The 22208-nt window shown below is 39.0% G+C and overlaps 1 protein-coding gene across 1 annotated transcript in view; it reads left to right on the top strand.

The window, feature by feature from the left end:
• The window catches only part of LOC137297589 (uncharacterized), a 31446-nt gene extending 9590 nt beyond the window's left edge, over window positions 1-21856 (top strand). The window contains exons 2-9 of the mRNA XM_067829438.1: window positions 4255-4382; window positions 9858-9982; window positions 11844-12157; window positions 14148-14201; window positions 14590-14728; window positions 15022-15137; window positions 15768-15840; window positions 17509-21856. Of these exons, the coding sequence (XP_067685539.1) occupies window positions 4255-4382; window positions 9858-9982; window positions 11844-12157; window positions 14148-14201; window positions 14590-14728; window positions 15022-15137; window positions 15768-15840; window positions 17509-17759 (1200 nt within the window). The 3' untranslated portion in view covers window positions 17760-21856. The remainder of the gene's footprint in view (window positions 1-4254; window positions 4383-9857; window positions 9983-11843; window positions 12158-14147; window positions 14202-14589; window positions 14729-15021; window positions 15138-15767; window positions 15841-17508) is intronic.
• Window positions 21857-22208: the final 352 nt, after the last annotated feature.

Genomic DNA, 22208 nt, shown 5'->3' with positions numbered 1-22208 from the left:
GCTTCAGCAGAACCATTTCATATCTTCTAGGGGAAGTTTCCCAAACGAAATGCTCAAATGATGCATTTCATTTTGTTATCCTATTATCCAGTATGTGTAACAATGAAATATAGTTCTGATATCCAAATATCAAAATAAAAAAGTGCACGTATTTATTATCAAACAAGATCATTGCACCTGAGCAAAATACGAACACTACTCGACTTAGGCACAGCATCATTTTAAAGTCATTTTCCAATGTCCGAAGGAAACAAGATAATAGTTACTCAATCCGATGTATTTTAACAGCTGGTCTAGACGTAATTGATTTCTTGTGTGAAACTGATGTAACGAATCAATGTTAATTTGGTAATGGACTCTTCTGGATTGACTTAGGTAATATAAACTTGAGTGAGCAGACAAGCTAAGTGCTAACTAATCTAAAATTGCGTGCAAACTGACACGAGCTAACTTCTGTTTATGCAGTGTAAAAAGCAAATTAAGCCATTCACTTTAAAGCAGTAGCAAATGCCTCGTCAATTCTGGTACACGGGGGTGAGTCGTGTATATTGATCTAAGACGATATTTTAGGTGTATGAATAATTGTCAAAAGAAGGTGCGAACAGTGAAAAAGGCAGATGCTTCACCAGATGTTTTTCTTTCAAATTCCATTTTTCATAGTCCATAGTGATAAGAATTCTAAATACATCACAGCGAATCATCGGCAATGTTTCCATGCGAGCTAAATTTACCATTGCACGTTTTCATATGAAGAAGGTATCAGCACAAAAAGATAGAGTACATTATGAAATTAAAGTCTTAAATCGATAACAAATGAAACTACATCTGGACACAATTCATCGCCAGAGGAGCTGTTGCTATCATGATGAGCTTCTTGTATATATAACGCCATGTCTGTCTGACTGCATGAACGTGAACCTGTGTGGCCATTTTGGAAAACTCTCTGTTGTTGCATTTTTCCGTAGAATTTCACCTCACAATCGTAAACCTATGATTTAATGTGATGAAATACATGAGCAGTATCTCGACCAGACATAAGGGTTAAACTGTCTCACTAAATCACCTAAAGGAAATTAAGGCTCCATTTAAAGGCATACACGCCCCCGAAAGCCGAAAAGAAACAAGGATATCATGGTGGCTATTTATTGGCTTTTGGTCGGCAAAGACGTCATAGTTCCGTTTGCATGAGGGTAAGCCCACTTAGCTACAGTGTGTAATTCTTCAATTTTGCTGAAAGTCGAGCTGATTGGCAATGATATTCATGTCCACATAAGCCATGCTTTTTTACTTGTTGGTGTAAGGTGTTTGAGGTCTTGTGATACGTGCTTTGCGTCTTGTTTGTGTAGAAAGTAGAAATATATATTTGGCATCATGGGACGATACCTTTGATTAACAGTATTCATGGCGATGCTGATCGATATGTTTTCCTCCTGCATCGAAGAATATTTGTGAGAGCTGTTATGGATTTTGTACCCTTTCATTATGTGAATTGAACTGCTCTTCCGGGTAAATTGCACACAATCAGCTGATTTGTGTATATTGATTTGTGTATCAAAATTAATCAATTAATCGATTAACTACTTCCAACCGAATTACGAAACACATGCACCACATTTATACATACAGGAATGTTTTATATGGTCTGTGTTGATATTTACAGATTATGTTCCTCTGTTCCGGTAATGATGTTTCTCTTTCATTCCTAAGAAAAGTATTTATCTCAGAGTGCAACTAATGTCATGTAATACTGTCCCAATCTGAATGCTTTGGAAGGAGGATTGTTCCTACTCTGGCAATTTGTACTGGTTTCTGTTCTGAACTTGATTTGAGATCGGGGATGTCATGCGTCCAAAATTGACCACAGTGAATGTCTGGCGAATCAGTCAATACAAATTGTATCTGACTGGCGAATAGTAAGTCATTTGTGGTATAAATAACCGTGGAGGTGTAGGGATACTAGTTACTGGAAGAACAGAAGATGAAGTTGTAATCTTTGGAAGCATTATTTCCGCTATGTGAGTCCAGCAGTCGGCTCCAAACACCTTATTGATTTCCGCATGGCAAGCAATACACTTGGCATCGATGTCATGTCATTTACTCTTAATGTAATCTGCACCAGACATCTGGACCAAAGGATATATCGTGGCACTGATTTGGGAGGGGGGAAGGGGGGTAGATATACAAGGGACCAAACAATAAGCACAATACATCGGAGTTGAATGCTTTGTAATTCTGCAGCCACCAATACCAGGGCGAGTGAAGGTGAAAATCAATTCCAAGTACAGGGCCATGGTGACATACAGAAAGACAAGTCACTGCTTGACCATCGAAACAGTGTTGGTCTGAAAGGTCAAACATACGCAAATCAGGAATTATTATACCTTGGGATCCGACAAAAGGATATATACTTATAAGGTAATAGATCTACATCATGGGGAAATCCAAACAATGACAAGAGAAGAGATGTTTCAGTGTTACATACAGTCTATTTGATCGACATGTCTTCGTATCACAGTTGCGTTGATTGATGCTCATGCGATTGATCACTGGAGTATCTGGTCCAGACTCGAAAATGTTCAGACGGCCACCATGTAGCTGAAACTTACTTTTTCAAGTATTAAATATAGAATGGGGAATATGATAAATGATGTAATGTAATGTAATGTAATGTAATGTAATGCAATGTAATGTAATCATCTGATACTGCGAAGGGAAAATATTGACAGTTCCTGTCAAGCATACCATGACACAGAAAGCAGTAACTGTATTTATGAGATCTGTTGACAATAACACAATCGTCTGTTATGAATAGCCAGAGATTCAACTGGTAGTAAAATTTAATCGACAGAGATTATGACCCGTTAACTGATATCCAAGATGAAGATGTATTGCCTCAAAGGGATGTTATTCACGAGTACATCCCGTCATAATCAGCTGCTTGATTTATAGACATGATGCCCGCAGTGACCGTGATCCTCTCCAAGAATCAGGTTACACGTTCAGGGGATAAACAAGAATCGCGAAGTACTTCATTACTGATAATTCTCGGACGTTTTTTCAGACACGAAGTTTGGGACACTATGAACCACAGGCCCTCTCTGAAATCATTCGTAACTACTCGTGTCATTCCGGCAAGCCGGGTGGCGTGGCGTACCCCTGTCGTGGCCATGTTTACGACTGGGTCCTGTCTAAGCGCAAACGGGCATGGAGATGAAAATTGTCTAGTACTATTATCAAGGAAAGATAACTCTTAATGACATGGCTTTTAGGATATCTACATCCCGTGGGCAAATCAGCAATACGGTCATTCCCTTTGCAAAGATGTTTCACCCTTTAGCTCAAAGTTTTTGTTTAAATTGTGCTTTGTATAGTCTAGCGTTTCAAAGTTCAACGGTTCCGCCATTTTCATGTTTTGAAATGCGTTTTACTACGCGCGATTTGATTGGTTTGCCACGATTCTTGGCAATATTGGCGTGCAGCCAGTAGCTGTATATGATGTCACATCACTTGTCGAACCAAGTGTATTCTGGCAGACTGCGAAGCCGTGATATTGCTGGAATATCGCTGAAAGCGTAAAAACCCAACTCAGTCACTCACTCACTCACTCAGAGGAAACTATACATGATGTATGCGTTCTCATTCGGCACATGCCGAAGACGTATCGTTTTGGAAGATGTAGTTCCAGTTCATCTCATACGTCATGTAACATATACGCTTATTTCCACGTCACGAGACGTGGCCTGACACCGATTTTCATCTTTGCTCTCGGACCTTGAAGTATTACATGACGGGAGGGTGGTTTGTGCAGTGTATGCTTCACCTAACGTGGCCTTGTGTGTGTTGCAGTAACTACGATTATAATTAAAAGCAATAATCATTTGATCTGAGTAATCTTGTTGAAATACTAGACACCTGGTTGAGGTACTTTGTCACAATGGACACCATCAAGCGTGATTGCACCTGATCGATGAACATATACTGAGGGAAACAAATAAGGGAACATCACTTCATGGCAATCATTCGTTATTAAATTTAGACAGCACCCCTACCAACCCCAACACACACACGCATACCCACACGCACACGCACACGCACACGCACATGGCTTCTCAAATATTCACAGCCAGCTGGTAATAAAAAAGCGGCAAATATTGAAGGAACGCCTTGCATTTTCCCCTGTTCCTTTATTTGCTTCATTCAGTATATAATTTATAATTGTGCATGTCTTTGTAATTTCTATGTTGTATATTTCAGTTCCTCGCGGCACAAACTCTGAAGATTGCGTCTATGAATGGCTTGGGCGAACTGGACAAGCTTGAATCAGAATTAGAAGATGAAATCAATTATGAAAGTCAAGCTCCTCCAAGGGAAACACTTCAGAAGTAAGTGACATAAATAATATATTCCTATTAGAACGCAAGTCTATTTTCTGCACATAATCATCGTTTTATTGGATGCATGCCAAATTATTATAAGGGATGAATGAATGACCGCAGATGTGAAGAATTCTAAGAGATCACGCCTCTAGTGACTAATTTCTTGTCACAACGTTCTGAAAATATGTTAAGATCTGGTTAATAAAGCTTCCAGTATAATGACGGCATCTCACTAACCATTTCTGGCTTCAGATATAGATTGTGTTTGTTCTAGATCAACGGATCATTCTTGTTCTAACGTTGACTGTAAGGGACAGTGACACGTGAAAAGAGCTCTGGCAAAGTGTGTTGTAATCGTACTCGTAATGCCATATGTCATAGTCAGCTTGAATATAGTCTCGTATGTCAAATTGGCCAGTCTTTAAAATCTGGAAATCAAGGAATACGCAATGCTATGTACAAGTGCATGTCAAAAAGAAGACCTCACTACTTTTCCACTGAATGTCAAATAGGATAGAGAGACCTGCTAAATTTCAAACGGGATGTCAAAGTGCACAGGCAATGCCTTTTCACGTAGTTAAATAGAGGAGATCACACAACATAGAAACTTACTTTCAAGTAGCTGATCACAGTTCATACAAACTTAGTTTCAAAGAGCTGGTCACAATTCATGATGACTTCGTTTCAAACAGCTGGTGACAATTCATGATGACTTAGTTTCAAACAGCTGGTCACATGGGGTCAAACAGTTGGTGACAATGCAAAAGAACTTTGGGTCAAACCGTTGGTGACAATACATGGGGAGTTGGGGCCAAACAGTTCATGACACTACAAAGGGACTTGGGGTCAGTCAGTTGGTGACAATGCATAGGTACTAGGGGTCAATCAGGTGGTGACAATGCAAAGGAACTTGGGGTCAAACAGTTGGTGACAATGCAAGGGAACGTGGTGTCGAACAGTTGGTGACAATACATGGGGAGTTGGGGTCAAACAGTTGATGATACTAAAGAGGAACTTGGGGTCAGTCAGTTGGTGAGAATACACAGGGACTTGGGATCAGTCAGGTAATGACACAATATAGAAATTTCGGGTCAAACAGTTGATCACAATTCATAGACCGAAAGTTTCAGTTGATCCACTCCTTCGACACATCTTAACAGAAGATTCAACAAGACAGAAACGTAGTTTCCAATGGGCAACCAAACTGAACACACGGCGTGAAACAATCAACTACACTGACTAAACAGCGTCAAAAGGCTACCCTACTACACATATCCTTGAAATCAAACTGACACCAATACCAAATAACTAGGAAGTGTCAAATACGAGACGACACTGTCTGACAAACATTAGACCACACTACCGAGCCAGTTTGTGTTAAACATGAAACCACTCTGACAGAGTTATACGTGTTTAAACTTTAGTATTGAAGCATTCAATTTTTGCTTCCGTTCCTTCCTTACAGCTGCAGAATGACCATACTAATTCAATTCAATAAAACAATTCCGTTACTCGTTTATCAGGGCGGGGTCGTATATATTCCAAGCAGGTGACGACCAAATTATCAGACTGTGCACATGTAACGCAATGTCAAGGAGGAGACCTGATCTCTTCTCTTCACATGAGATACTGAAAACACAAAGACAAAAGCTGGACGTCTTGCTGACGTCATGGGCGACCTTGTTGTGACCAGATATAATACACTGAGTGCAACATAATGTATTCAGTTTGGGGACGCGTTACACAGTTAAGATATCTAGTTGAAATTATGTACGATTTTGTTATGGATCTATCACGTGACCAAAGTAAAGTGACGAAAACATGCGTGTAACAAAAGCATGATATTTTCTTATCTGTTGTCATTTAGATCTATACGTATAGTGTCAGAGTGACAAAAACTCCCGAAGACTGCATGATAAGACTAATGTATGTAGCTTCCAATTTATTTTCTTTTGGTGAGCAGTATTCGATCAGTTCCACCGTTTGTAGTCCACAGTCCAGCATTCTGTTTTCACAAATATTTCGACGAACGTCAGTTGGTACATTGGTTCCAGAATTGTTTGTTCAGTTGAAATTGAAACGTTCTTAGTAGAATTTTGGGAGCTGATGTAAGTTCCTTGTTTGGGCTTTAGAAATGTGTTTCATTAATTTCTTTCGGTTCTATGGAACGGACTTTTCTCATCTTTCCCCTAACACCTGGTGTCATCGTCTTTCATAAACATAAGTTTCAAATACAGATGTGCATGGTCTTAGGCAGAGACGTGTTACTATCAAGAATGCCGTTTTATATTTTAATTAAAGTACATACACTACAGTAGGTTTCCACAATTCCAAGTACTTCCTCCTGTGCTGAGAGAATATACGCTACTCCGTTTCCTGTCCGCCGTTCTGAAAAAATGCTATTCATCCGTCTCGCTTTCCAACTCACTAACAAGTCTGCTCGATCAATACTTGTAATAACATTAATCTGTCAGAGGCGAACATTAAATAATTCCTCAGAAAAAATCCCTTCTTTCAGCAGATCAAAGAAACTTGCCCTTCTGAATCGTATTAGCCGGAATACGTAATGCTCAATCATCCAATGTTCGTGCCAGCGTTTGAGTAGATGCATAATACAATTATATTTACACCCATACCCCTTTTTATCTAGAGCTTCTTCCACAAACGACACACACCCACATTGTGGTATGTAATAACGTCCACGGGATTCCCCTGCGGTGGCTATAAAACAAAGATGAGGATCAATAGAACAACTTGGCAATGAATCAAGATTCCCGTATTCAAAAACATTTACTGCGTCACCTTGGATAATTGGAATTGGGGATGAAAACACTCTCGTGTCTACCGCACACTGCAATCTTAAGTGCAGAGTAAATTGTTTAGGAGCCGTATATGCAGGTGCTTTGGAAAGTCTGTTTTTGAACGTTGGCAGCACTGCCCGTTTCATGTACTTAAGCCTCACTTTAGGATGGCCTGAAGCCTAAGATTTGGATATCAGTAAGAAGTGAAGGATGCTTTTAACGGGGTCATATCTGGTAAAAAGTTAATTGACTGCTGAAATATTTATGCTTAAATAAAGCCTGTGGACAGATCACGATGAGGTAATAGATGTGCAAGAGATGCTCATTGGTAGTTCATCGGCGGGTAATGTATTACTGTAGCTGAGACGTAAGATGTGTGGCCTCAACAACATTGTCATAAGTTAAAAATTGACTTCAGCAAGTATTGTATTATTGTTTCACCACAATGAATATCAGAAGATTGGGTTGGTGGAGCGGATGAGTGGGTTTAGTTTAACGCTGTTTCAGCAATAATCCAGCAATATCACGGCGGGGACACAAGGGATGGGTCTCGCACATTGATCCCATGTGGGGAATCGAACCCGGATCTTTAGCGTGATGTGCGGACGCTTCATCCACTGTACTACCCCAGCGCCCACTGGGCTGATGGAATATTAGCCATGATGCTGATAGGATAATGACCAAGAATTACTGAATCAGTCTAACAAGTACAGAGAAAACATATATATACGCTGCCTTAAGGAGCAAGAGATATAAATATAACTTTATTTAAAACACCCACAGGGTTTCATTTCACAGAATGGACAAGTCGCCCTCAGCAAATTGTGACTTAACAATCTCTTATATTGGTATACATCGAAATCGGCAGGTTTACCATATTTCTTGACTGTTCTCGAAAACCTGTGGACGCAACAGCTGGTCTGCATCAAAAACAACGGGATCCCTTGTGGGATTAGGTAAATAAAATACATGATATTCTCAAATTATGAAGAAGCTTAAACCTAATTTGATCATAGAAATATATGGCATGTTTTGGGGAAATTAATTTGAAATTTAAGGTCGATGTTTGATTCAGAACGCACTAGTTATCATCGTTGGTAATAGCTTAATGTTTTTCATAAGTCAGTTTCGTTTCTAAATGTACATTTCGTAATATATATTTAATGGAATATTTTACAACATGACTAATAACAAACATTCGGGACACAGGACGCGTGCTGGGTCATCGACCTATAAGCAATGCCATATCTTAAGATTGCAAAATACTAAAATAAAGCATGTATTAATCCAAATCGATTATGTCAAACCATGACCGTTCGCTTATTGAGTAACTTGCAAACCGAACATCAATGATTTTAATCTCGTATCAATATTAATGAAATGAAAATAAAAGACCTGTCGAGGTTGCAAAGAAAATGCTATACTGGAAAAAGGTCTGAGACAGACATGTCTCAACAAAATCAATTATAGAGCTGATATGGTTGTTCGCCCTCTCTAGTGTCTCTAAAGGTAGGTGGGAGAGTTGCCGCTATGATATAATTTATAATTGATTTCCTATTGTAAAGCGTGTATGGTCAAAGTGAAAGCAAGTCGAGACACGCGGGACTTCGTTCACAGACTGATTCGACCAAAACGGTCTGAACCCATGAAAGGCGAAACGTACCATCGATTCTTTGAGGAAGAAGGAAAGCCATCCATTATATTTAATTAGAAATTTTACTCAAGAGACACACAAAATTCTTTGGAAAGTTTCAAGCAAAACAATCGATAATTTATGGGATTTGGCAGAGATATGTTTTGACTTGATAAATGATGCCGCCCCATGCCCGTTTCTGTCAATTATCTGTAAGTGACATTGATCGTAACGTCAAAATACTCTTCAGTTCCGTGCTATGATGCCATAACTTTATGCCATATACTCCGACACTCGTGTGTTCTGTTACAGTAACGGTTCTTGTAATCTAGAGTGCAGAATATAGATAAACGTTGCCATAGACGCATGTATGAATGTACAGCCGAATAATGTAATTCAGGCAGACACTGAGGCAACACATAAAATACTTATGTGCTTAAACTTCCAGTGGATCATAATAACAAAGAAATATAATTCTAATAGGTTAATTAAGAAATCGTCTTTAAATAGCTTCCAGACCTAACCCTTCTGTTCCGAATCAAACGCGTCTATATTGTGTGGTTCTGTGACATCGCCAGTGTTGTGGAAATGGTAGTAGTTGTAGTAGTAGTAGTAGCAGCAGCAGCAGCAGCAGCAGTAGGTGTAGGTGTGTTTGTACTCAGTAATATCGCAGGTATATGACAGCGGTCTGTAAATAATCGAGTCCAGACCAGACAATCCAGTGGTGGACAGCATGAGCCTCGGTCTCAATAGTAATACTAACAGCAGAGGTATCAGGAACAACAACAGCAGCAGCAGCAGCAGTAGTAGTAGTAGTAGTAGTAGTAGCAGTAGCAGTAGTAGTAGTAGTAGTAGTAGTAGTAGCAGCAGCAGCAGCAGCAGTAGCAGCAGCAGCAGTAGTAGTAGTAGTAGTAGTAGTAGTAGTGGTAGTAGTAGCAGCAGTAGCAGTAGTAGCAGTAGCAGGAGCAGCAGTAGTAGTAGTAGCAGTAGTAGGATTTAAAGGCGTGAGTCGAACGTTATTGTATATCTATCTTTGTCTTTCAACAGAGTTCGCCGAAAGTTGGAACATTTTCTTCACTCCAAGCCCGTGTTGCTAGTTGTCGTAGTCCTCAACGTCATCGACTGTCTGCTTGTGCTCGGGGAGCTCACCTTTGACTTCAACCACGTGGGCAGTAAGTGAATGTTTGTCTACTTCTGTGAAACATGATTCTCAATTGGGATGCGATGACATGTGTCAACCATGTCAGCGAGTCTGGACGCCCGATTCTGTTTGTCACCTTTTACGACAAACATTGATTAATGAAGATCAGTTCTAACCCGGATCTTCTTGGATCTCATACTCAGTCTAAGTAAACTTAGTCTCAGTTTTATTCATTACACTGCACCACTGAGTCTAACAATTCCTAGTAGAAGGTCGCGTCCGGAAACTTTTGACTGTCCAATCAATAACGAGACGGCTAAATACATTAGATTTAACTAGTCAGACAACAACACTACTACTTCTTTGGGATCGGAGGGACTTACAAAATATTCAGGTTACTTAAATAGATAACTCCACAAACAAAAATCCGTATATAACACAGTTATGTTAGACTCAGTAGTGGAGTGTAACGAAAAGTTTACTTAGACTGATCGCATACTAGTCATCGTTATAGCTTCTAGTTGACTAGGGTCATGACTTTAATCCCAGATTATCCCACCTTACCATTCCAAGAATGACCGTGTTCATGGGAATATTGCTTAAAGCGGCGTAAAGCCATACTCACTCACTGCCTGTTTCACTGGATGTGTATTGTAGTGTGATGTCACAATGTAATGAAACACATCTAACGATTAATTTTCGAATAATGTATCAACAGAACTCATTTAAAACATAAAGTATTTATGAATTAATGCGTTATGGCATTTCAATTAATTACTAGAATTGATTTCACAGTGATCAAAGAAAGATAAAACATCATACTATCATGTATCTTAAAATACATGTATAACTGTCACACGCTGATATCACGCGTAAAAAGCGTTCTTTCGGAAGCGATTTCATAAATTATTAAAGAAATGTCGACAAGAGCTGCTTATTGGAACTTTTAAAAAGAACTCATTTAAATCCTAAGTGCAACCATTTCGAGTAATTTATTCAGCTAAATAACTTTTATGATTGGTGTTGGTTGTGTCATTTTGCAAAAGCTCCTTCTTCCTGTTAGTTAACAATTTCTCTTTAATGAGATTAAGAAAAAGATCCTTTTCAGACCAGTTCACGTAATCATTTCACGGTCGTGTTTACCCTTCATGAAAAAAAATCAACAAAATAAAATGAGTTTTAAAGTGCACTTGAAAAGTTCAGTCAAATGCAAGAGCAGCGAGACTGGGGTCATCGATCAAGTTGGCAACTCACAAGAAATCGCTTGCTTAATTGCACAAAGAATGGGAACATAGTAGAAGTAGGAGGGACACTCTTTCAAACGCCATGTAGTTATGTTGCAGTAACCGGTACACAATGCCTGACATTTACATATGAACGAGAATATTTAAAGGTTCAGTTAAACCTGGAGACATGGGTGATGAGATTTTACGTCTTGGTAGAAAGTATTAAAACTTCCTCATACCCGTGTCGGTATCGACTAACGCTTAGCCTTTGAAAATATATTTTTTTCGTTATCAAGTCTTATTTATCTTGTTATATCTTTAATTATTTACACTGAAAAAGATGTTAGATTCACTGGCTATGGGGTAGCCCAGTGGTTAAAGTGTTCGCTAGTCACGCCGCGTTCGATTCCCCAAAATGGGTTCAATTTGTGTGTCCACCGTCGTGATGTTGCTGGAATGCTAAATGTGGGGTAAAACTCAACTTACTCACTCAGTAGATACACAATCTTCAGTAGTGTGAGTGAGTATTCTTGTACCTCCCAATCACAACCTTGCTTCTTTTCGCTGTGAACGAAAGTCATGCTTTTGTTGTTTAAAGAAGACATTCTAACCCTGATTTTAAGACATGTATATGTTATAAGAATGCATTCGTTTATTTTATTCCAGATTTGATAAAAAATCATCAGCACTTGACCGAACACTTCCTCTCTCAGCTCCAAGACAAATATCCCGATTATGTCCACTACATATCGAAGCATGCGGTGGAGAAGACATATGATCGAATAGTCGCGGCAACGATAGACTGGACGGGCAATGGAACGTCCATGTGCAACAGCAACGACACCACTTCGATGCATCCCAGACATAAACGTGCTTCGGGGAGCGACGACGGTCACGACGGGGGACACAGTATTGAGGAAGAGATGGGTCATGGGTTTCACTTAACTTCTGTCGCCATCTTGTCACTTCTTGTGTTCATAGTAAGCAACACCCATTCTACAATCACTGTTAAACTCTTTTACTCTAGGCGATTATCTTCCCGTAACGTCGCCCAAACTAACACATTAACGGATTAACGATAAGGATGGATTATAGAGAGTAATACCCATTTACTGCTAAGGTTGCCAGGTTTTCTGATTATTATGTTCGTATTAAGAGGTTTTACTTCATATCAGTTAGCTTTAAACCTCAGTTTCCTTCAGTGGCATTAGTTTAAGCGACCATAGGTTTATGTGAATAACGGAATCAGGTGGTCAAGCTCGCTGACCTGGATGACACATGTCATCGTATCTCACTTACACAGATCGATGGTCATGTTGCTGATGACTGGATCATCTGGTCCAGATTCGAATATTTACAGACCGCTGCCATATGGCTGGACTCTTGCTTATCGTGGCGTAAAACTAAACTCACTCACTTACTGTCAGCATATTTCAGCTATGGTAGATCATACTATCACTTTAGAGAATGAGGATGGGTTTAGTTTCTACAAAAGGTAGACGCGTTGGTTAGAGCTCCATGTTAAGTGTTACATGATTGCAAAGAATAAAGTGATACTCGTATCAGTAATCGTAATAAGTACATTTTACTGGCGCCAGTTTCCAGGCCTACAACATCTGGTGTAAACCAAATCTGCGTGTATTGATGCGTTATTCGAGTGCCACGCATTGTGATAGATCTTGGTTTCTAATATGCAAAGAAACATGGTCAGCGGAGCGTGTTGACCAATATTAAATGCTGCAAGTGGAACGAATTATCAGATTTCCATTGTATGTGAAACTATTCGCTGGTGTGCCTGTGGTGTAGTTATGCGCCATAACTTGATGATGGAATATGGCGCCTTCTAGTATGAACCGGCCATAGAAGCAGTGCTTATTTCAAATCTGTCTGTCCTGTGTCTAGTCTATCACACAGAGCCTGCAACAAATGCATGAAAACCCAAAAGAGGCACATACAAGTCTGGCATATAGTCAAGACTACCACAGCTTTAGGAAAATAAAGAAAGTCGTGTCCTTTTTATTATATATTTTTTAATATAATTCAAGGACTGTTCTTTTATGTAAAACATGTTATTTCAGAGATGTGTTATTCTGTGCCTCCTATCAGCATCATGCATCCCCTGTAGCAGGGTATGACATTACCCAGTAGTTAGTCTGTCTCACCGTTCCTGAAGCACATTATGTCCCCTACCGCCTAGCCCTCACTGCAATGCATAAGCCCTAAGTGAAACAAGTCTAGATTTTCTGAGGTTCTGAATCTCCCATCTCACTTGGGCTCCTTTTCAAAATAAATGGGTTTATTTGTTGCTATCAACACTATATTTATTCGGGGACTAAGCATTAGTCTATCCAGTAGTTAGCAATCACTCTCGCCTTGGAGCCGCTCTACCCGAGGCATGATCCCCATGTCATTCCCAATGGTTCCACTGCTGGCTCTTGGAGCAATTGTGTATTGCTATTGCAACGCGTAGAATTATCGTCTTGCGATTAGCCACAAGTCCCCCCTCCTCCCTCTCCTTCATATATCAGTTGTCCCAAATGCTTTCCTCATTGTTGGAGATATAATATGCACTTATCATGGCAATATTGTCCGCTGGGTCACGTGAAAGAAAATATAATCTGAAGTTTTATTGTGTCAGTTAGTTCCTTCCATAGATAACCCCGTGACAGAAGCCGATAAAGAGTGTTCTAGAGATTTATTTAATTTTGCTACCAATTATCAGTGTGTGCGAGTTTGCTTTTGGTAGAAAAAATATACTTTTAAGGAAGGTCGGCATTCCATCTGAAACTATACTAGTTGAAACATGGCGAGGAATATGGATTACGTGTATTCAAAGGCAGAACCTTAACATAGTCCATAGATTGTCAATCAGTGAAGGAATATTTCCGTCTATTGTTTATACCGTTATACCTATCCTTAGGAATAAATAAATATCGGTAATCTCATATGTATTTCTTCTATTGTTTACAGACTGCCTTGAAGATAGGTGCAACAGTGCCTCGATTTTTCAGGAGCAAAATGCAGGTAATTTAATCGGCAGGTGGCAGTAAACAAATATTTTAATCAAAATATTAATACTAATCAGTAATCAGTTTCTTTGGAGCAAATATGAGAATGATTGTGAAACGTAATTTTTTAAAATAATGTATCGCACTTTTAGAAAATGTGGTTCCGTGGATAATGCTGGAGACCATTTTGGGAAGCATATTTAATGTTATGCGTGGAATTGTATGCCATTTTGTTTACGAAAAACAATTCAGGTGATTGACAGCTCAGTAAAAGGTTTAATGTGCATTTGATGTCTTTTAAAGTGCACATTAGGCATTGATCACCTTTAAAATGTGTTAAGCTACTTAAGGGTTTTACAAATGTTAATGCCAGGTGTTTCAACATTGGTATTCTTTACATCCAGGTGTTCGACGCCGTAGTCATCCTGATCTCCTTCATTATCGATCTCGTCTTCATCGAAGGCGTCATGAGCATGGACGTCAGCAACTACGTCATCGTCTTGACCTTCCTGTTGCCATGGAGAATCATCCGAATTCTGAACAGTAAGCAAAACTTTGGCTATGTAATCAAATCTGAATGATGCTTGTCAAATTCCTTTCCATAATCAGGGAAGGGTTAAACTTACAATTTCGACTATACCATAAGCAGACACCAGCTAAATATATAAAAGACGACATTGTAGAAAAAAACTTGTTTTCGAAAAACGAAAAGCAGAAAGAAAGAGAATGTCTTGAGCAAGTTTCTGAACAGTTTGTTTGCTAACACGACAATGCGGAAAATTTAACCTTGTTTTTGAAAAACGGAAGTGCAGAAAGAAACTAATGGTTTTGTCCAGGTTTGATCGTGGCGGTGATGGACAAGCACCGGTTCCAGATGAAACTTCTCTACAAGCAGAAGAAGAAGATTGACAAGCAGTACCAAGAGGCACACGAGAAGAACAAACAGCTCCTGGTAGGACACAAACACAAAAGTGCATTGTCATAGGCCCAGTTGTCCCCCTTTCAAATAACTAGTGAGTGAGTGTGTAAAGCTTTACGTCACACTCAGCAGCAGTCTAGTTATATGACGACGGTCTGTAAATAATCGAGTGTGTACCAGGTAACCCAGTGATCAAGAGCATGAGCATCGATCTACTCAATTGGGATAAAATGACGTGTTTACCAAGTCAGCAAGCCTGACCACTCGATCCCGTCATTCGCCTTTTACGATAAGCGTGGGTTTCTAAAAATGAATTGTAACCTGATCTTTACAGTTTGAAGTAACTAGTAAACATTTTTTGTGGTAGTGATAACATAAAATCATAAAAATCTTCGAGGCTCGCCAGTTTGGTGATTGCGCATAGAGCAAATGTGCAACCCAGACACACCACGGATTGTTGACGATCGAATGAATATATGTGCAAATGTCAACTAACTATTTTCAGGAGCTACTATTATTATTCTAAGACTACTGCAAATATCAACAGAGAATATTCATCTTTGAAATGAAAATTAAAACATATTTTGTAAACTTATATTTCATGGTACAGAAGAATCTTTTCAGAGGTTGGTTTGCTTAATAGAATGCTATTGTTTGTTCCAGAAACAACTTGAGTCCATCAAGGGCTTATGTTCGGAAAAAGGCATCACATCCCTTGAACTTGGAAAAGCACTTGGTATGTTGGTTATTAGATGTAATAAATGTCCAGTATGCCATTAGAAAAATAGGTAGGGGATGTTGGATTTACAACATTGACAAAATGACAATGATGAAGCCATGGAGAAAACAGATGATGAAGAGAAATTAAGAGAAAATGTGGGAATGTATACCATTCCTTTAGAAAAGTTTCATCTGAATGTGTATAAATCACTTTTTCTCACATGCCTTGGTATTGGCTAGTGGTATGCTCCTAAAATGGAATATCCCTTACTTGTTTAATGGTGTATTATTTGTAAATAAAGGAACCGGTTCCTGAAACAAATTGCCGAGAAAGACGGACAAAGTTATGTTCAATGTGATTTCATCCTGTTATTCCTGTGACATCAATCTGTGCTGATGACATTTAATGTTATCAAGTAATAGATTAAATGATAGGCAAACTGATAGATTTTAATGTGTAATAGATAAAACACTTTTGTACCTTTTGACATGAAGTCCAGCTATAATTGGTTGCTGCCCATTTAAGGCCTATACGGCTTGTATGGTCACTTACCATACGTGTAGTTAGTTATAAGGCAGTAATGTGATGAGTCCGTGGGGTCCTCTGCTCTCCGTCCAAGTACAAACCAGCAGTTTTATACTTGTCATGACATGGCGTTGACAGAAGAAGACGCCATTGATTGATGTTGCAACGTAACATGCTGCATCCTGCAATTTATCCACATTCTAATTAAATTGGGCTTGAATACATACATGTTTACAAGGCGGCCATTCATATTTATTTACCCTATGAAAACGGGATTTGCCCGGGGCGTCAGTCAGTAATCCTTAACGACAAATGCCGGGAGCGTCATGACAACAAAATCACGTATAGTTGTGACCATTTCTACTCTATAAAAATCTTTTATTGTATTCCCATAGTGTGCATGCTGTACCAGAAGGATATAACATAATGATTAACTTCAAAATTTATGTTTAAAAGTTATGTAGATGTGTGCCCTCATTATGGCAGCACGTAAAATGTCTGCACGTCAGTATCTAGACGTGGGGTGAAAGTCTGAAGGAATGCGGATCAATGACGTTTATGGTGATGAAGTGGGTTTGGTGCTGCTACCTGAATACAGAAACTCGATCAGTACGGAATACACGATTTAGGCTTCTGCATGTTTATCCTAGCTCTTCACTTCAAATTGGCCACAACGGTCCTCGATTATATGTTGTTATAGTTTAATACACAAACAGCAGGCGTTATTAAATCATCTACTTTTTGTCACAAGAAAACGGAAGAATCAAGATCCACATTTAGCAAATATATAACAAGTGGTTTACAGATTTGTGTTTTCTAGTCCCTTGAATCCTGTATTTGAATGAACTGGACTTGTATACTTACACAAGAGAATAGATAGTTAGGTGAAGATGTGAGTTCGTACCCGTTAGTAATACATAAAGACAAATCTATCTATTTATCTATCTATCCATCTCCCTATCTCTCATCATATTTAACCCAATCAACCTCACCCAACTGGAGACGCGCTTGCTTAATTGCTTCTGTCTACACTTCTGAAAAGAGGGAACCGCCATAGCAATAGATAGAAGAGACCTAGTGACACTGATATCCGCGAGCTGTATAGCATCAACTGTATAGCATCAACTCTCCTTTACACATCATGTTTTATATTTCCAGACCAATCTCAGTCAGGTAAGATGAGCAAGCTGAGAGCTCTCGGCAAGCTAGCGTTCCACACAGCAGACACACTGTCTCCCCATTCCCCCACCATCAACGGCCACGGCCCCATTTTCTCGCCAACGTCGCCGACCAACAGCATACAATCACCAAGCCTCGGCGACGCCCGACGTCACAGCAACAGCACGCCCAATCTTCCGGTCATTGACGAGACGCACGTGAATGTGGAGGATGCCTCTTCTAACTTATAATGAACCCAGCTGAAAATGGCATATCAAGAGATATCAAGCCGACTTTGGGTCTTGCAACATATTCGACTACACACTTGTTCCCTGAGTGAGTGATTGTTACTTACACTGTTTGGAAGGTGCCCAAATGCTGTCTGAAAACACTGTCTGAACCGGAGATAACCTTTCCACACTGAACTTCATTAATGACGTTATCGGTTATCGCATAATGCTTATTCCAGAGATGCAAAGGAAGGTTCAGTTGACTAAAGGGGGTCAATTCAAGTCCAGAGTTCCTGGAATATATTAAATATGGAACGTACGTTGCATATTAAGAATGGAGCGTAACCACATACCTGGACCTGGACAACTCGAGGGAGTATACCTACTTTGGCGCCGGCTTTGTTGAGGAATAGTGCGCTGGCACATGTGTATATCAACGTTTTCTGTTTCCAAGTGTTCGAGTGATGATGTGAGGAGCGGATACCTAGACGACAAACTATTTTAACGTTAAAGAGAATGTGTGATTAATGTACTAATGTCTGTGAAAATGGAATACAGGAGAAATAGGCCAGCACGTTGTGATTATATTTTCTCAAAATTCCGTATTATACTTTATTTTCTAGAATAATATAATATAGCAAATAGGTGATTATTCATTAAGTAAAAGCATTACACAACAACGATGAATTAATCAGCATTTCAAGTGTTAATTACTTTGGTACTGAAGTGAGGAAACGTGTTCAGGGTGAATGGATGAGGTACCGAGGAACCTTGTTAATACGAACATTGCTATTCCAGAATTTTTTTATTCCGGGTGTTCATAGTCCTGGTAAGATTCATGGGGAGATACTATACTGAAAGAAACAAATAAGGGAACACCACTCCATGGCAGTGTTGCTTTATTTGTTTCTCTCAGTATATGTCCTGTATTCTTTAGCTAGTTGGTCATTTCGGTAATATCGGAATGGCACTGTAGAGTTTGTTCATTTGTTCTTAGGAACGTTTCTATACGATCATAGTCTTTTTGTTGTATTTTAAATTGTCTTTTTATGACGTTTGCTTTGAATGGACCATCTTTCACCTTTGGGTGATTCACATAAATAGAAACCTATATTCAAATGTAGACAAAAGTTACATCATTCCCTTAGAAATGCACAGTCGATAGGAAACGCTCACTGTGCACAGGCGGATGATGCTAGTACTGACCAACGCCCACGGAAATGGGCTACTGTTCATGTTATGCTGTTGTGTACGAAACCTTCCACAAAGTACAAAACAACAAGAGATACCGTGTACACATTAAGCTAAGTTACACAGCAGATGTAAAATTGATTACAACAATATATAGTATTTACTGTGAAATACAGGACTGTGTTGGGATGCTAAAATAAAATCAGCTAGGCCTTCTTAATGAATTACCATTTACGCTGCGCGCGCAATTTACTTAGCGTTTTGATTGTATTTTTTAATTATTTTTTTTTCAAATAAAAAAGCATAAATTAATTTCTTTGATTTGATTCACAGTACACAAGTTCTGATCGTTGCTATGCAAGGTATAAGTTGGTTTTGCAGCCAAATCCGGGTATCACCTTCTTCGGAGTGTCACCAATATCTGTTCATGAAGTACGATGTTCGTTCATACCATGAACAGTATAATGACTCAAACTGGTTTGGGTTTGTTTTAACCAGTGTCCGGTGTTTTCGAGTTATAGCCGAAGTTGACTGTTTGATTGACTATGTAAAAACATGCAATACGACAATGCAAATGAAAAAAAATCTGTTATCAGCCTTTTGCACTGAATTTCTTTTGTATATACTGGTGTGAATATGTTGGTAATTTGTAAGTGGCATGTATGTCAGCAGTGGGTAGGGCGTGGAACAATTCTGTTGTATTGCATTGAACATAATACGATATTTCGTTAAACAAGCACTGTGTGTTTCTGTTCCATGTTACGATCGTACTCGACTGAATGATTAATTTTGTGTTTTGACCTCATTTCATAAAGTTTCATTAACACGCAGCAATGACGTCATCAATGACGTCATCATCAAATAGCTATGGTTAGTGGTGCTGATTTAACTCCAACTCTTGCTTAAGTGTGTGGATTTAAGTTAATATATATATATCCGAGAAATGATGTGATAGCCGCGTTACCAAAGCGATCGGAAATAACTATGCAGTTTTGTCACCGTCAAATCTATTGCAATGCATATGCAGGCGTCTTTAGTCTCGTTTACATTTTGATAGCAGTCCTGAGAAGAGTTGGGGGTAGTTTTTCTTTGCTTTATTCCTTCTGTGGTGGTAGTCCTATCTTTTTACATAGAAAATAGTCGTACATGACAATAGACGAATTATCTTCTTTTTGAGTTTACAATGCGTTTACAGTTATTGAACTTGGTGAATTGTTGTTTGAGAAATGTATCGTCGATGAAGAGGTCTTTGCGTAATGAATTTAAGAACACTGAACTAATGTTTCAGATGTTTTAATTATTGATGTAGTAAAATGAGGAAAGTGAACAAAGTTTATCAGTATTTCTCACGTTATGTGTTATTGGGAATTGTACATACTACAGATTAAGCGACCACATTGAACTATTTTAGATATGTCAAGGGCCACATTGAACTATTTTAGATATGTCAAGGGCCACATTGAACTATTTTAGATATGTCAAGGGACAACATTGATAATGAGCATAGGATACATTCTGGGGCCGGTACCTCGTATTGTATCTGTTAGTTTAACTCTATGGGTTCTATTCCATACATGAGCACAATGTGCAGAGTCCATTTCTGATGTCCCCCTGCCGTGATATAGCTGGAATATTGCTAACAGCGGCGTAAAACTAACCTCACTCACTGACTCACTCGAGGTGGGTTGAAATACGACCAAGGTCATTCTTGTGCCCTTCTATTTGAATCAGTCCTTCAATTGACCACACGTACTTTCCCAGGTTTAAAATAGTGTAGTAAAATAGTGGCCGATAAGCCTTTAAAACTTACAATTTCCAATAAAATACAGCGTGAAAAATATTTTAAAATTTCATCCATTTTCCACATTTTAATAGAAGTTTGTCATGCAAACGTTGGGTAATTTGCATGTTCAGTGTTTTTATTGCATTATTGTTTATCATCTCTTTCACGTGGCATGAATTTAGTTCTCTGAATGAAATTACCTTCTTAATTATTTCAATTTTCTTCGTGTTCATTTATCTCTATCTTTGACATATGCATTGTATTTTGCTATTCAGTTTGCACAGAGTGCATCTGTTATCCTTTATATGTGAGGAAAACATGTTTTATGATATAAATTTGTGTCAACACAAATGCACGAAGAAGAAACAATTCGAGAACCTTACCTTTCAGCAACGTGTTCATATCAGTTATGAAAATATTTGTTTTGTTTCGAAGGGAAAGCAAAACACTGTCTCAAAACATATAACAAATCTTTTCAACCGTTTCACACCATCTTGCACGGTCATTCAGTAAACTTCCTTAACCGTCTTGGTCCGGCATAATATCGAAATACGAATAATTCCACATTATTTCCATAGCCTCTGAGACTTCGAGTCAGTGAGGTTTCACTGTGTATCTTAAAGTGCTCTCTCAGTTGTATCAAAGACGTTGAGACTGTCAATGCCTTTGTGTTTACTATAGGTTATCTGAGAATGCCACGTATGCTACTTTACGACGACTGATAACGTAACACCTGTCATATTTGCAATTTCACTTTCTTAGGTTAGACTTTTTTGGTTGAGTCCCACCCGGGATTCGAACCCACACCCTCAGAGTCAGGCACCTAATCGCTAGCACACTGACTTTGTGTGCTTCTAGAATTTGTACTTTAATAAGAAAGTGAAATCCCAAATATGACATATGTTACATTTGGCCAGTTTCTAAACGGCATTGTGTAATCAGAATGGTAACGTTGTAAATAGTTCTTACAGCAATACATGAGATATGAACCACTGGTTCCCATGTTTTAGTCCTCAACTAGTGTTGCCTCACTTCTTTTTGGCATATGTCTATTATTGTTGACATCCTTGTACAGTTTCACAATAACGCTTGTATCTCCAATGATTTCTTGAGATTAAACAGAAGTTATATTTTTGTAGACAGACACATTTTACTGTTGTTCATTTCACACAACATGTTGGGATATGATCTGTTCGACAATCTGTGCAGTCATGTGTTCATGTTTACCAATGGAATTTCCATGTGCGCCGATGAGTGAATGAGTGAGTGTGGTTTTACGCCGCCTTTAGCCATGTTCCAGCTATATAACGGCGAGGGACACTGCGAAAAGGCTTCACTCGATGTTTCCATGTGGGGAATCGAACCCGTGTCTTCGGCGTGACGAGCGACCGCTTAGACAACTAGGCTACCCCACCGCCCCTGTGCGTTGATGAAGTCGGCTGAACGTTGGCTTGTTACAGACGTTCACATTTGTTACAGATAATGTCAGGCATAAT

Source organism: Haliotis asinina, chromosome 10, assembly GCF_037392515.1.
Source record: "Haliotis asinina isolate JCU_RB_2024 chromosome 10, JCU_Hal_asi_v2, whole genome shotgun sequence".
Lineage (NCBI taxonomy): Eukaryota > Metazoa > Mollusca > Gastropoda > Lepetellida > Haliotidae > Haliotis > Haliotis asinina.
Note: the sequence above shows the minus strand (reverse complement) of the source record. Positions and strands in the feature narration are given on the sequence as shown.